At 55.1% G+C, this 16,574-nt stretch overlaps 1 protein-coding gene across 2 annotated transcripts; it reads right to left on the bottom strand.

Moving 5' to 3' along the window:
• Nucleotides 1–1,866: 1,866 nt before the first annotated feature.
• IQCE (IQ motif containing E) lies at nt 1,867–15,926 on the bottom strand. Of its 2 annotated transcripts, none has more exons than XM_078611059.1 (21): nt 15,668–15,926; nt 14,303–14,383; nt 13,529–13,574; nt 11,864–11,998; nt 11,470–11,604; nt 11,029–11,216; nt 10,503–10,553; nt 10,304–10,374; nt 9,515–9,587; nt 8,823–8,872; nt 7,820–8,031; nt 7,546–7,604; nt 6,012–6,124; nt 5,435–5,524; nt 4,918–5,011; nt 4,333–4,617; nt 3,868–3,891; nt 3,686–3,751; nt 2,761–2,861; nt 2,534–2,577; nt 1,867–2,108 (listed from the first exon to the last, which is right to left on the bottom strand). In XM_078611059.1, exons 1-21 carry the CDS (start codon nt 15,701–15,703, stop codon nt 2,062–2,064), a joined length of 2,001 nt encoding a protein of 666 aa, XP_078467185.1. In that variant the 5' UTR covers nt 15,704–15,926; the 3' UTR covers nt 1,867–2,061. The 2 variants fall into 2 exon arrangements, with proteins under 2 accessions (XP_078467185.1, XP_078467186.1); XM_078611060.1 differs by having other exon boundaries at nt 7,820–8,028.
• Between the last annotated feature and the right edge of the window lie 648 nt (nt 15,927–16,574).

The following is a 16,574-nucleotide window of genomic DNA, read 5'->3' as shown; positions in this document are numbered from 1 at the left end:
GAAAGAACCAAGAAGATGTATAACTTGTATTTACCCAGGAAGTCCTCAATTCGCAATATTATTTTTGTTCACGGTTAGGTGTCTTGCAGTGCGCATGTTTGGACACGTTGTTGTTGTTGTTGCAGAAATGGATGAAAACTATTCGCTGTATTGCCATCTCCTGGCCATCTTTCCACGATGTCGGTCTGGGCGCTTCACACACCGCGTGGCCCACTGCAGAGGTCGCAACCGGGTACTCGATACCCGTACCCTACACGATACCCGGCTACCCGTTTGCGACCCTGGTGCGGCCGGGTACGGGTACGCCGTGAGTCACTGGTGAGTAACCGTTTGTCACTCATTTCGGGTAGGGTACGGGTAAGGAACGGGTACCCGTACCCTGGTGCGGCCAGGTACGGGTAAGGAATCAAAACCCGTTTGCGACCTCTGGCCCACAGCGAGCGGGAGGCGCGCCGTCTCGCTGCGTCGGATCGAGTTCAGCGCAGGGCGGCAGGCGGGGCGAGCGGCGATCCAGCCACTCGCCGGCCCAGTCACTCGCTCACCGGCGACCAGTTGCCTCCTCAACACTCCTCGATCGCTACGACACCGATTGCTCTTTCAGTATACATCACTCATCGATTCCTCCACCCATGTTGAGGACTCGGTCTTGGAGAACGAGTCCTCAACGTATCATCCAAACTTGTGTTCAACCACCACACTGCGGGTCACATCGACGCACTCAATCACCCACTCGCCTCGACTCTCTTGCTTCTTCCCATGCACTGCTCCACTTTAGAATTAATTCCCTTTCCATAATTCCCCAAGCTCTTGTAATAGTAACCACACTCACTTATATTACAACTTTGATGGTCCCGTTACCTGTTGGCCGCCTAGCGCTTGGCCTCCGAAACTGTGGATCCCAAGCTGCACACAAACCGCCCTCTTCATCGAAGCACACGCGGGTCTCCTCATCAGCGAACAAACTCATCATCACTCATCCCACTTCGGGGATAACCCATCACAGCATCGATCTGAACCCCATGTGCTTCGAGGTCACAGAGGTGGTCAGGTTAAAAGTGATGTTGATCTCCTACTCAAATGAGCATCGAGCAAATGGTGCCCCTCTTTCCGTCAACAGCAACAGCCCTCAACCAATTGTGAAATTCCACATTCCTATGGCAAGTGCGAGTCTATCCATAGGCAACCACTACCGACTTAAGTGCTACCTAATTTTTTATCGACCTCGGATGCATGATGGTTTGAGTCACTCGAGGGTGGCGACGTGATTCAGCGGTGGCGCATTGCTCACTTGTTGCAGAGGTGCACGGTTCGAATCTGACAGGCATCCCTGGTTATTGCTGTGGGCGTAATAGCCACAGTAACAGTCGTAATGCTGCGCACTTTCCGCTTCACAGCGGATGTTAAAAGATCCCGTGATGTCGTTCGCAAGAGGAGGCTATTGTGTGCCGGCGTCGGCATCCTAATTTGCCAGATTGAAAATTTACGCCGCGGATTACTCAATTGGGATTATAAAGCAGCAATCAACGCCCCCTACTGGTAGCAGACGAATACCCGACGTCTATCGTGCAAACGAGCTTCATCCTGGTCTCTTGACTTCTCACCTGGTTAAACAAACTCGACTTAAAATGTTTAACTGGCGTGTCCACCGAGCCGTGTTTGACTTTGCATCGGTGTTCGGGTGGCAGGAGTTCGTTTGTGCCGAGATCTGCTAGCGGTGTTGTATTGAACTTTATTGCACAGCACTGCACCGTGTCGATAGCCCAACGGCCGACTGGGAGACGTGTCCAGATTCACTCTGTGGCGGAGACGGCAGCTCCCCAGAGGCAAAGACACAATCCACACACGGAGAGCAGCCCAAAGAGCGGAGACAGCCAACTCACTTTATTCTGAATGTGACTCTCTCACTGCCAGTGCAAACGCAATCCGACCAGCATCACATACCCTGTCCAATCAACACCCGCAATCGGCGTCATCAACAATTCACCGAGGTTATTGCACCAGAGAGTGGGGGGTCCTCAAACACGGGAGGAGGGGGGGGGGGGGCAGAGGGGGGCATGGCCTTCACAGTGCCAGCCGCGCAGTGGCCCCCACCGTATCCACTGCATAGCCTGCACACGGCACAGCACACCACACAGCACAGTGCTTACCACCTGGCATAGTACACAGCACAGGGCAAAGTGTGCTGCATAGCACGCGATGCACGGCACAGTACACGGCACAGTACACGGCACAGTACACGGCACAGTACACGGCACAGTACACGGCACAGTACACGGCACAGTACACGGCATTGTACACGGCATAGTATCACAGCATAGTACACAGCATAACAGACATCACAGCACGCAGCAAAGCAGGTTCCGATTGAAGCACACCCGACCACGCTGCTCCCATGCACCTGCTGGGCGTGCGGAGAGCACGTGTCTCAGCATAATGGGTAGTCCAGGATGAGTGCGAGGCCTTTGTTAGCAGTGAGCGACTGGCGAGTGTAAAATGGTGGAAAGATGGTTGTGGTGTGGTTCGTGTTCCGTACCGGTTGGCGAGGGCGTGAATGTTGAGGTCGGCTCGGCCTGGGCTCTGTTCGTGAGAAAATGAGTGCAGAGAGATGAGACGGGGCAGAACACATCATATCAACACAATGGATCATCATACAATCACCATATCACCACCACCATAATACCATCATAATACCAACACAAGACATCGTCATACCATCATAAGGGAAAGGTGCACGGCACAGGAAGCCTCCTGATTGGCTACCTGATTTCCAGCTGTGCACGCCTTGCGATGTGAGCCCTGACAGCCGATTGGATGAGAATGATGGCTGGGTCTGCCACCTCCTCTGCGGCGTGGCCGGGGCCCTGGAAGAGAGAAGGAGCGGACCGTGCGTGAGGGACCCTCCTCTCATGCCTGCACGTCGCAGCCAATGACAGCGCGTTGACTCTGGACAAAACGGGCGGTGGTAGAGCGGCGGCTCGCAATCGTAAGGCTGCGAGTTCACATCCTGGTTATGGGTTGACTCAGTCCATCATCCTTCTGGGGTCGATACAATAAGTACCACTTTGTGGGTAAGTCGACAGTGAATCGCCCTACAGATATACTCACCCCTGCCACCAGTGGCTCAGGGCTGTAAACGGGAGATGAGCACCAATGCCTCAATGCTCAATTGGAGATCACTTCGACTGAGATTACAAAATCGGAGCGTTGCAGGGCCTCCACTTGCTGAGCACGTGGTGGGCAGAGGGCCATCGGGGAGGCCCGTGGCCCTTGGACGCATCGGCGTCCCACGCGCTCGTGGGTCTCCTCGTGCACAACGGGATATCATCCTGCGGTCAGAATGGCCGCGAGGGTCTCGTGCGTGTCGCGCGCAGAGCGGCGGAGCAGCGGTTAGTGTGTGCTGCGCTGTGAACCCGGCGACCCGAGATAAGAGTTCCACTCGCGGCCAACAAAACGGATGATTATCTAAACCAGTCTTGGGCCTCCCCTAGGTTGACTCAGGCTGAAACGAGTGCCTGGTGCAGTGTGTAAACATTACACGAGGCATGAAAAGGCCGGGAAGTGCGGTTCTGGCCACACCAGCCCCTCGTGTGCCGTGCTGGCCTTCATAAGTGCAGCTCGCTAAAGGCTACACGGGGGACCTTTGTCTTTGTGCCTCTGCATAGATGATAGGTGATTGTGCCGCTACCTGCTCAATGACGAGGCGGCGTCGAGTTCCGTGGCTTCGCATCACAGACTGGATCAGCTGTGCTGCCTAATGCACATACACACATGGCATGAGTGTACATGCAAGGCATGAACACACACAAGGCATGAACACACACAAGGCATGTGTGTACACACAAACTATATGCACACACGCACACTCACCTCGTCGATCTCGTCACTCTTCTCCTGCAACACAAAGCGAGAGCCATGCATGAGTAATGCACACCCCCAGCTCCACCCACGCCTCACTCCCACCCGCGCCTCACTCCCACCCGCGCCTCACTCCCACCCGCGCCTCACTCCCACCCGCGCCTCACTCCCACCCGCGCCTCACTCCCACCCGCGCCTCACTCCCACCCGCGGCCTCACTCCCACCCGCGGCCTCACTCCCACCCGCGCCTCACTCCCACCCGCGCCTCACTCCCACCCGCGCCTCACTCCCACCCGCGCCTCACTCCCACCCGCGCCTCACTCCCACCCGCGCCTCACTCCCACCCGCGCCTCACTCCCACCCGTGCCTCACTCCCACCCGCGCCTCACTCCCACCCGCGCCTCACTCCCACCCGCGCCTCACTCCCACCCGTGCTTTACTCTGGTGCCATGGTGAGAGTGCGTCCCCCCCCTCACCGTATGGCGGTGGCGTCGCCACTGCCGCTGGATTACCACGGCTGCCTCGGCTCTCCTCGCCCGCTGAGCGGCACCGCTCCGTCCTCTTCCTCGCTCGGGACTCGCCGAGCACGGCCGCGATCGGCTGCCCCTGTCCGACTGTGGAGAGCTGTGCCGTGATTGGCCGCTCGGTCTCTGCGAGTCCGTAGAGCTTTGCCTCGATTGGCCGTTGCGTCCCTGCGAGTCTGAAGAGCTGTGCCGGGATTGGCTCGCGGTGCCAGCAGTGGCGGGGCTTAGGTCGCGTTCCTGCGAGACGAACGGACCGGGGGTGATGTCGCTGTGGGGTCAGGGGGCGTGAACCTGTCCCCCCCCCCCCCTCGTTCCCGTCATGGCCTCCGCACCGTGGGTGGGACGGTGCTGCCCTCTACTGTTCGTGAACCTGAGGTCATTTGAATACGGGCTCTCAGAGGTAGCTCTGTGATATTCGCTTCCGCGGGCCGCTCCCTCACACGGAGGGAGGGCTGCACCGCTCGTGAGTGAAAAACCAAAAGTAACGTGGCGAGTGACTGTGAGCAGCAGCCATTGTGCCCCGAGCTGCGTACACACCCCTCTGTGTCTCCGCTCCTCCCCACGCCTCCGCTCCTCCTCAAGCTCCCGCTCCACACACCGCAACTTTTCCTGAAGAGCCCGCACCTCCTCTCTGTGCAAGGCCAGAGGACAGCGCGCACATGTACACGCACATACAAAGACAAAGATCCCCCGTATAGCCTTAACAGACTGTAGGGGCAAGTGCTGTTAGCGAGCACCTATGAAGGCCGGAACGGTACACGAACGAGGGGGCGGGTGGCCAGCACCACGCCCGACCGCCTTTGTCTCCCCAGTGGCGATGTTTACACACCGCACCAGGTACTCATTTAAGGCTGAGTCGACCTAGGGGAGGCCCAGGACCGGTTCAGATAATCGTCACTGGTGTTAGCCGTGAGCGGGAATCGAACCCGGGTCGCCAGGTTCATAGCGCAGCGCGCTAACCGCTACACTACCGCTCCCCGTACACACACACACACAGACACGCACCAGCCCCTCCACACACCCCGCCTACGCGTGTCCCTGTGTCTCCTCTCACCGCATTTGCTCCTCCGCGTGTCGCACCGACAGTCGCTTATTTTCCACTTCCAGATCAGAGGTCGTCCGCCTCAGCTGCTGGATCTCCTTGCTGGCAAAGACAAAGTGCCCCCATATAGCCTCAACACACTGTTGGGGCAAGTGCTGTTAGCGAGCACCTATGAGGGTTCGTACGTGTGTACATGTGTTCAAACACTACTATACGTGCGTGTGTGTGTGTACGTGTGGACACATGTTTCCACGTGTGTCCATGAGTGTGTGAATACGTCTGTGTACACATGGGAAGTGGTGGCGCAGTGGTTAGCGCACTTCGCATTCGCCAATATCGGTGCCGATTATCTGAACCGGTCCTGGGCCTCCCCTATGGCGACTCAGCCTTAAATTAGTACCTCGTGAGGTGTGCAAACATAGCCACTTGGGAGACAAAGGTGGCTACACGTGGTGTTGGCTACACCAACCCCCCACCGTGTGTCTGCACCGTGCCGGGCCTTCATAGGTGCTCGCAAACAGCACTCGCCCCAACCAGCGTGTGTTGGTCTACATGGGGTTTCTTTGTCTTTATCTTTGTGCACACGTACTCCCTCTGGGCGAGCTCTCCCTGCAGCGCACGCCTGTCCTCCTTGAGGCGCCGCACGGCGCTGCGCAGACGCACCGCGTCCTGCCCATCCTCGCCACCCGCACCAGCAGCACCCTGCACGCACAAAGACAAAGACCCCCCACCCCCCCACATATAGCCTTGACAGACTGTTGGAGCAAGTGCTGTTAGCGAGCACCTATGAAGGCTGGCCAGCACCATGCCCGAGTCGCCCTCGGGCAGGCAGGCTGAGGACCAGTTCAATATTCGTCACGATGTTGGCTATGGTTGGCCAGGTTCAAGGCGCACTGCACTAACCACTGCGGCACCGCTCCATTTGGAGACCAATACCAATACTAATACTCGCCATTCGTCTCTAGGTGGCGGCGACATCACCACGGCGCTTGTGCCAGGCTATGTGCAAGTTAAGGCCACGTGAACGGTCAAACGACCGCTGGCAGGAGGTCACGGGACAGACCCAGGTGGCACGGGTTGCATGACTGAGATGACTGGCTGCTGCACCACCTGTGTCCTCTACTGTGCCAACTTGCTGTGCATTGCTCCTCTGCTGTCTGTTGTTGCTGGAAAGCGACTGCCTCCAACTGCCCAGTAGCGTCCTTCACGAGCCTCCTCCCCAGAGGCCGATTTTAACACCACTGGTACAAGTCAATGGCAAGTCCACTCAGCTCCACGTCCTCCTGTACCACATCACTCCATCTCTTCCCTAGCCTGTGCAGTGCCCGTTTAGCCCCCTCTATGTGGCCAAACAGAAGCTGCTTGGGCATGCGGTGGCTGGGCGAACACAGCCTTGTCTGCCGGAGGAGGTCACCGATGGGACTCAGTCCAGATCGTTCAAGGATCTGTGAGCTCCTCACACAATCCAGTCTGGTTAAACCCAGAATGGATCGTAGGCAGAGCATAGAGGAGGGAGGGCATGACTGTGGCCGACAAAACCTGAAGCTTCATCTGGAGCGAAAGACCAGAGAGCTTCCACACAGCGTTACGCAGCTGATGAAATAATAATGCCACTCGACTGATTTGGAGTGAAACCTCTGCTGTCAAACCAGAGCTGGTCATGAGTAGACTGCCCAGGTATGGAAAACTCTCCACTCTCTCCACAACTGCCCCATTCGCAATTGGGAGTTGTGGTGGTGGAGTGTTTGATGGGACGAAATACCGAGGCAGGTGCTTAGTTTTGGTGGGGCTGATGGTAAAGCACCAGGTTCAGCAGCAGCGTCTTCACTCCTCCTCTGAGTGAGCAGCAATCACCAGATCATCAGCATACATAACATGGTTGCCAAATAGGGAGCCATCCCTTAACCGCACCTGAGCATGGAACAACCTCCCATTGTATCTGAACCAGATTGAAATTCCTCTGGTACAGCCAACAAAGACACACACACACAGATACACACACGTGATGTCTGGCAATGACCGAGGTGACCAAGAACCCTGTTCAACCACCCAGAATGAAGAGTGCGGTGAGTGCAGAATGTTTAGTAATAAGAGTGTGGTGAGCACGGTGAGTGTGGGGTCACCTCCTCCAGCGCTGCCGTGCGGCGAGCCGATACGGTGCGGTTCCCAGCTTCGCGTTTCACTGAAACAAAAACAACAACAACATTAACAACAACCAATACAACCAGTGATGTAGTGCTGAGCGGTGCTGGGTGGTGCTAAGTGGTGCTGAGTGGTGCTGGGTTGTACTGGGTGGTGCAGAGTGTTGCCGGTGATGCCGCGTGGTGCCGCGTGGTGCCGGGTGGTGCCGGGTGGTGCCGAGTGGTGCCGGGTGGTGCCGGGTGGTGCTGGCCTGACCGGGCTGCTCCTGCTGCGGTGCGGTGGTGCCACTGGTCCCCGTGTGTGGCGGTGCTGGCGGTGGTACTGGCGGTGGAGCTGCGTGTGCGGCGCTGAGCTCGGAGCGCAGTCGGGCGTTGTCCTGCTGCACCAGCGCGTGCTTCTCCGAGAGGCGGCGCAGCGCGGCACCCAACGCCTTCTCCTTGTGCCGACCTGCAGCGCCTCCTTCCCTACTGCAACCAACACAAGCAATCGATACCATGGCAACAATGCCACGGTAACCAATACCACTGCCATAGCTCATCAATAAATACAACCACAACAACTGCAAGGTTGCATTTAGTGTTGAAAGATTAGCAGGAATGTTTGAACTTGTCGACTTTGTTTACATTTATTTTTAGTTACTTGCATACTTGGTTACTCGCTTACTCTTTAACTTGCAGACTCGCCCCTCCTGGACATCTGTGAAAAAGAGTTTCATATCTTATCTGATTCCTCTCCAGTCTAAATAAAGACTGATTCTGACACCCAATAACAACAATTACAACGACCACAACTAAATCAAGTTCAAGTTCATTTATTAGGTATAGCCCTGTGAGCCATTCGGCTCTTGAATCAGGTGCAGCCGCAACAAACAAAAAACAAAAACACGAACAAAAAACATCTTAAAGTGAATATGTGACTAAGTGCAAGCAGAAAATCCAAGAAAAGACAGCAAAATATTGCAGAAAAATCACCGTACACCAACTCTGTGTGCAAAAATCCCAGTGGGATGCAAGTCAAACAACAACAACAACAACCACCACAAGACAACTTAGATTAAGGCCATCAGTCTAACTCTGTACTACAACAAACAAACATGGCTAAACCAATAAATAATTACGACAAGCCCATCAACCACAATAACTACAATAACTCAACAACAACAATCACTGCAACCACCAGCACCGTGACCATCAAAACTACGATCCAGAGGACCATGTGCTGCGTGCGTCCATCTCGCCACGTCGCCCACTGTGCGTACCTCGCTGGGGTCGGAGCCGCGGCAGCAAGCGCCTCCCTCAACCGGTCGATCTGCAGAGAGAGGGACACCCATCCTCACCCATCCTCACCACCATCATCATCATCATCCTAACCAACATCACCACCACCAGCATCCTCACCACCTTCTTCCTCGTCATCTTAATCACCATCACTAGTATGTTCATCTTCACCAATGATCATCCGTGTAGTCTGAACAGACTTTAGGAACAAGTTCTGTTAGCGAGCACCAATGAAGGTAAGCATGGCACACGATGGGGTGGGTGGCCAGCACCACGCCCAGCTGCCGTTTTCTCCCTAGTGGCGATGTTTACACACCGCACCAGGTACTCATTTGAGGCCGAGTGGACCTAGGGGAGGCCCAAGACCGATTTAAATAATCGTCACTGGTGTTGACCGTGAGCGGGAATTAAACCCGGGTTGCCGGGTTTGTAGCGCAGCGCGCTAACCGCTACACTACCGCTCCCCACACCAGCAACCTCACCACCATTGGAGGGAGAAAACAAAGAGAGACAGAGCGAAGGAGAGGGAGGGAGGGGAAGGAGGGAGATTTCAAGGTGTCAGAGCCTTTAAGTCGATGTTTAATCCCGTACTGCTGAATGAAGCCCTCTAATTCTTTAAATGAATTGGTAGATAAATTGTTTATTTGTGCAAGAAAATGAGGGAGGGAGAGACCTCCAGCAGGTAGGTCTCCGCTGCGACGCGCATCTCCTCCAGGCTGGTGCAGCGCACATCCTCCCGCAGACGCCTGGGTCACGCACATCCAGCATATGCGCATCCAGCACACACATGGGCAGACAAATACACACAAACACATGGGCAAAGACACATGCATGGGCACCACACAGGTGCAAGGGAGGCGGGAAGAGAAGGGGGCGGGAGTAGGGGGATGTGTGTAGGGGGTGGTGTAGGGGGGTGGTATGAGGTAGGAGGGGTGCAGGAGGAAGGGGATCAAGTTTCAAGTTGATTTTGTGTAACCAGGTGAGAACTATAGAAACCAGCATAGATTCCCATTTGCAAGAGTGATCTGGGTTACTACAATGACAAAAGCAATAGCATAACTTAATTCTAGATTTGAAGCTTTCGTGACTGCAAGGATTCATATTCTTAGGTTTTTTCGGTAAAGTCACGTAGGTACAAAATTAAAATTAATAAAAGTAAAATAAAAATAAAATAAAAATCACGACGTTTCGGAGGCAACACAAGCTTCCGTCAGGTGGAACCATCACAGCACGATAGCTGTATCAAGTATTTAACTTTTATTAATTTAAATTTTTGTTACCTACGTGACTTTACCGAAAAAACCTAAGAATAACAATAGCATAACAACAAGTTCAGCAATGAAGCAGATATAAATCACAGAGGAGGTGAGTGAAGAGGATGGTGGGAAGGAGGGAGGGAAGGGGAGGGTGGCTGGTGTAGGGAGGAGGAGGAGGCGGTGGTGGCCGTGGCGATGTTACTCACGTCAGCGCCGTGTCCTTCTCCTTGCACTGCTGCTCCAGCTTGAGTACCCTCTGCTTGAGGCCGTTAATCACCTGGGAGACCGACAGACGGGGAGGGAGAGGGGGCAGGCGAGGTGACACTCGGCCACTCGAGCGGGGCCGCCGTCTGAGTGCGACTGAATGGTTTCGTTAATTGGGCACGATGCATCTGGCAGGCTCACCGCTCCGGACTCCCTCTTGCGGTCACCCAGGCTGCGGGTGAACTCCGACCCCTGGTCGTCACACACGGCACACTTGTCAGTAGAGGTGTGGGCACCCGCAGGTACACACGTGTGCGCGTGTGTACCTGCAGGTGTGTGTTAAGTATGTTTGTGCATGTGATTGTGTGTGTGTGTGTGCGTACGCACAGGCACGTGTGTGTCTGTGTATAGTTGTCTGTGTGTCTGTGGCTAAAACACAGCAATTTGGCAGTGGGGAGCACAGGTGGTGCATCTGTCAATCATCTCAGTCAGTCAACCCACAGCACCTGGGTCTGTCCCATGAGATCCTGCCAGCAGCGAGCCTTGCACACTTCATGTGACAGCCTCAGAGTGCACCTAGCCTGGCACAAGCATCGTGGTGACACCACTGGCAGATGGCAGCTGTTGTTGTTTGCATCTCCGTGTGGATGCATCTTATAATTGTGTCTCCCTCTCTCCTTCTCCCCGTCTCCCTCTCTGTGCACGCGTCACCGAGTCTCCTCCAGACCTGCGCTTGCGGCATCAGCAGCTGCTCCAGCTGCTTGTCCTTGCGTGCCCCCTCGGCCTCGAGGCGCCGGGCTCGCGTGCGCGTCGTCTCCAGCGCCGCGCGCTCGGCTGTCAGTGCCTTCTTCAGCTCCAGGATCTCGTCGTACATCGCCTCGCGCTCCTTGTAGTCGGGGGTTCCCGGCACGTAGCCTGCGCACACGCACGCACGCACACATGCACTCATCCCTATAGGGCCTTCTAAGTCTCACCCTGGCCTCTCAGAGGCAGATAGGCAATCATACAAACACTTGCACACAAACACAGACATACATACATGTAGACACCACACTACACACTACACTCACAGTTTGTACCACATCCCCTATATCACACAAAGACAGACAAGCAGTGTGACGGTGTCACGACGGTGGTGTGGTAACAACAGTACGGCCGTGGTGCCCACCGGTGTGGGAAGAACGCGCGTGCCGGGGCCTAGTCATGCCCAGCGCCTCTTTCAGGTAGTCGGGGACTCCGCTCCCATTGCCCCCGGCGCCCCCCACGCTCTCGAACCCCGGCCTCTTCAGGGACTGAGTAAGCCCTGCGTGCGTCACACGTGCGCACACATCACAATCGCTGTCACGCGCGGTCCAGTCTGTGGGAACGACGGGCTGGTGGCAATGCCAGCCAGGGGTTAGTGTGGAGGAGGGTTAGCCGAGGGATTGAGACTAGCAGGTGGACTCAGATCTGGACGAGCAGGTAGACTAGCAGGTAGACTAGGATAAGGACTATCAGATGGACAAGCAGGGGAACTAACAGGGGGACTAGTAAGGGGACAAGCAGGAGAGGGGCCGGCTCACCATTGCCCTGGCGGAGTGAGTGCAGCCACATCTGCCGTGGTGTCCGGGTTCCCATGGGCTCGGCGTACGCGGTGACCGAGCCGGTGAGTGAGCGCCAGGCGCCGCCGCGAGGGACTCCACCCTCATAAGGGGACTCTGAACCACAACAACAACAACGACCACTGCAGCAACACAAGACACGCCTCGCTACGGCGTGGCAATGGCAGAACAACAACCGCCATTTGCCACCAAGTGGAGATGTCACCATGGCAACTGTGCCAGGCTAGGTGCACCCTGAGGCGACGTGAAGTGTGAAAGGCTCACTGCTGGAAGGGAGGTCACAGGACAGACCCAGGTATTATGGGTTGACTGCCTGAGATGATTGACAGATGCACCACCTGTGTTTTCCACTCTACCAACTTGCGTTTTATCTGCCCGGTGCTCCGTTTGTTGTTGTGAGCGTCGCTCCTCTGCCCTCCGCTGTTGTTGGAGGACGACTGCCTCTAACTGCCCAGTAGCGTCCTTCATGAGCTTCCTCCACAGAGGCCAATCTTGACACCACTTGTACCAGTCATCTTTTTGGTAGATCATGCCGGCCCTGTTTAGCCCCCTCTGGTTCAGATATATAAGCCCAGGACTGGATCATATATTTGCGACCGATGTTGGCCATGAGCAGGAATCGAACTCGTGTCACCGGTATCATAGCGCAGTGTACTAACCACTGCGCAATCATAAACAAGGACAAAGATACACTATATAGCCCTTAATGGACTGTTGGGGCAAGTACTATTATCGAGCACCTATAAAGGCTGGTATGGCACACGAAGGGGTGGGTGGTCAGCTCCACAACTGGCCGCCGTTATCTTCCAAGTGGCGATGTTTACACATCGCACCAGGTACTCATTTGAGGCTGAGTCGACCTAGGAAAGGTCCAGAACCAGTTCAGATAATTTGACAGTGTTATGATCGAGAATCGAACTCGGGTTGTCAGGTTCGTAGTGCAGTTCACTAACCACTGCACCACCACTCCCCACAACAATCATAAACACACCCATTCACATGTACAATAATACTCACACACGTACACAATCATACACACACTCCCATCAATGAACCAATATCTAAACCAGCCCTTGACCTCTTGGAGGTCAATGAAGTCTTAGCTCATGCAGCGGTGCGATCATCCAAACTGTGGAGACAAAGGCGGCTGCTGGGCATGGTTCTGGCCGCACCACCTCCTCATAACAAGTTCAAGTTCATTTATTAGGTATAGCCCTGTGAGCCATTCGGCTCTTGAATCGGGTGCAACCGCAACAAACAAAAAACATGAACAAGAAAACATCTTAAAGTGAATATATGACTAAGTGCAAACAGAAAATCCAAGAAAAGACAGCAAAATATTGCAGAAAAAACACCGTACACCAACGCTGTGTGCAAAAATCCCAGTGGGATGCAAGTCAAACAACAACAACAACAACCACAAGACAACTTAGATTAAGGCCATCAGTCTTACTCCGTACTACAACAAACAAACATGGCCAAACCAAAAAACTTCTCGAAATCACCAAAATAAAGCCATGAAAGCAATGAAACAGCGCAATGCCGGGGGATTCTTTCCTTTTTCATACACACGCCGCCCTTGCAGAGTGAGCGTGAACCAGGCTGAGCGGCGCAGGTGAAACTTACTGGCGGACTTGGACAACTTTTTGCTTCCCTTGGTGGACTTCTTGCTCTGAAAAGTAGCAAAGGAAGAGTTCGTGGTTATCATTCGACATCACCTACAGATAGACAGACAGGCAGTTAGAGAGATACATACAAAGACTAATATTCCTCCCTATAGCCTTAACAGACTGTTGGGGCAAGTGCTGTTAGCGAGCACCTATAAAGGCCAACACGGCGCAAGAGGGGGTGGGTGGCCAACACCATGCCCGGCCGCCTTTGTCTCCCCAGTGGCGATATTTACACACGGGACCAGGTACTTATTTGAGGCTGAGTCGACCTAGGGAAGGCCCGGGACCAGTTCAGATAATCGTCACTGGTGTTGGCCATGAGCGAGAATTTAACCCGGGATGCTGGGTTCATGGCGCAGCGTAGCACTAACCGCTACACCACCACTCCCCACGCAGACAGAGAGACACACAGGCAGAGATACACACAGGCAGAAATACACACAGGCAGAGAGACACACAGGCAGACAGACATACAGGCAGAGATACACACACGCAGAGAGACACACAGGTGCGCACACACACAGTCACACAGACAGACACACAGGCAGACAGACACACACACAGACAGACACACACAGGCAGACAGACACACAGACAGACACACACACAGGCAGAGAGACACACAGACAGACAGACACACCGACAGACACACAGTCAGAGAGACACACAGACAGACACACAGACAGACACACAGTCACACAGGCAGACAGACACACAGGCAGACTTGTACCTTGAGGGAGGCTCGGCGCAGGGGGGTGGCGGGGTCGGGCGAGGAGGAGCGCGAGTCGAGAGACCGCACGTCCACGTCTCCCTGCGGGCGAACACGACACGCGAGCCCGACTCTCACCTCGCCCTCCTCGCCTCGACCATCACCTCGACCATCACGGCAACCATCACAGCAACTCCATCACCTCAACCATCACCGCAACCATCACCGCAACCATCACCGCAACCATCACCTCAACCATCACCGCAACCATCACCTCAACCATCACCTCGCCCTCACCTCGACCATCACCTCGACCATCACCTCGACCATCACCTCGCCCATCACCTCAACCATTACCGCAACCATCACCTCAACCATCACCGCAACCATCACCTCAACCATCACCTCAGCCCTCGCCTCAACCATCGCCTCAATCATCGCCGCAACCATCGCCTCAACCATCGCCTCAACCATCGCCGCAACCATCGCCTCAACCATCGCCTCAACCATCGCCTCAACCACCGCCTCAACCATCGCCTCAACCATCGCCTCAACCATCGCCTCAACCATCACCTCGCCTTCACCTCAACCATCGCCTCAACCATCACCTCAACCATCATCTCAACCATCACCTCAACCATCATCTCAACCATCGCTGCAACCATCACCTCAACCATCACCTCGCCCTCACCTCAACCATCACCGCAACCATCACCTCAACCATCACCTCGCCCTCACCTCAACCATCACCGCAACCATCACCTCAACCATCACCTCGCCCTCACCTCAACCATCGCCTCAACCATCGCCTCAACCATCGCCTCAACCATCACCTCAACCATCACCTCAACCATCATCTCAACCATCGCCGCAACCATCACCTCAACCATCGCCGCAACCATCACCTCAACCATCACCTCGCCCTCACCTCAACCATCACCTCAACCATCACCTCGCCCTCACCTCAACCATCACCGCAACCATCACCTCAACCATCGCCGCAACCATCACCTCAACCATCACCGCAACCATCACCTCAACCATCACCTCAACCATCACCTCGCCCTCACCTCAACCATCACCTCAACCATCACCTCAACCCTCAACTCAACCATCACACTCATCACCTCGCCTCACTCAACACACCTCGTAACTCAGCCGCTTCTCACTCTTATCTCTCCCCGCTCACCCTCTCCCCTCACCGTCTCCTCGTGCACCATCCTCACCTCATCCTCACCTCTCCTCACCTCAAACGCCGCTCTCCCCCCCCCCCCACCGCTACAACTCATCACTCTCCGCGGGCCTATGCCGAGACGAAGCCTGCGCTCTTGCCTGGTCCCCCTGCCCACCCGCGCGCCCGCTCGCCCGCCCGCGCTGCCTGAGTACCGCGTGACCCGCCGGCTCCCCGGTGCTGCTCGGCATGGCTGCGTCTCCTCTCGTCCCCGGGCGAGCAAGAAGACGAGGGTGGGAATGATGATGATGGCAGTGGGAGGGGGGAGAGAGAACTGGCGGAGACGGGGAGAGCGGAGCGATCTTGCGGGTGGAGAGAGTCAGAGGGAGACTGGGAGGGATGGGGGGGGGCAGCGGTGGGCAGGGAGCGGCAGCGACGCCGTTACCCCGGGCGAAGGTAAACAGCCCCTCCCCCTTCATGCCCCTCCCCCTCTATGCCCCTCCCCCTCCATGCCCCTCCCACTCCATGCCCCTCCCACTCCATGCCCCTCCCACTCCATGCCCCTCCCCATCCGTCAATGGTCAGTGTGATTTCAGGAGAGGCTTGCCTAAATTGTCTCGTTCAAATCGGAGAAATCTTATTCTCTCCGAGATCAGGGCAAGGTCAGCCCTGAACAAGGTCTGTTTAGCATTGGGAGAAGTAACAGCAGCAGATGTCAGTGTAAAGGAGATCGGTATTACCTTAGTGTCGCGGCATCTCTTCAGAAATGCGAGCGACTCGATCGGATGAGCCCTTCTTGTCTCGAAGTTTGTTAAAAGATCTAATAGTTGTGTGGAAACCCTCCCCGTAGAGGCACTTAACGCTTGACTTAAAGCTTTCGTGACTGCAGGAATTCATATTCCTGGGTCTTTCGGTAAAGTCACGAGATGCCCTGTTTGGGGGTGCAAGACGTGCCAGATTTTTTTAGAAGGTATATAATCGAAACGAATATTAAGCACGGGCACATGTTTAAATCAAACTTATGCATTTATCAACATTATAATTTTTTAAATAATTGAGATAACCCAATTGGTGCAAGGCTGCAGTAAAGGTGAAGAACCACTGGTTTAAAGGTCTGAGAAG

Source organism: Lampetra planeri, chromosome 35, assembly GCF_965212315.1.
Source record: "Lampetra planeri chromosome 35, kcLamPlan1.2.h2, whole genome shotgun sequence".
NCBI classification, from domain to species: domain Eukaryota; kingdom Metazoa; phylum Chordata; class Hyperoartia; order Petromyzontiformes; family Petromyzontidae; genus Lampetra; species Lampetra planeri.
The sequence above is the reverse complement of the archived record's forward strand: the minus strand, read 5'-3'. Positions and strand labels throughout refer to the sequence as shown.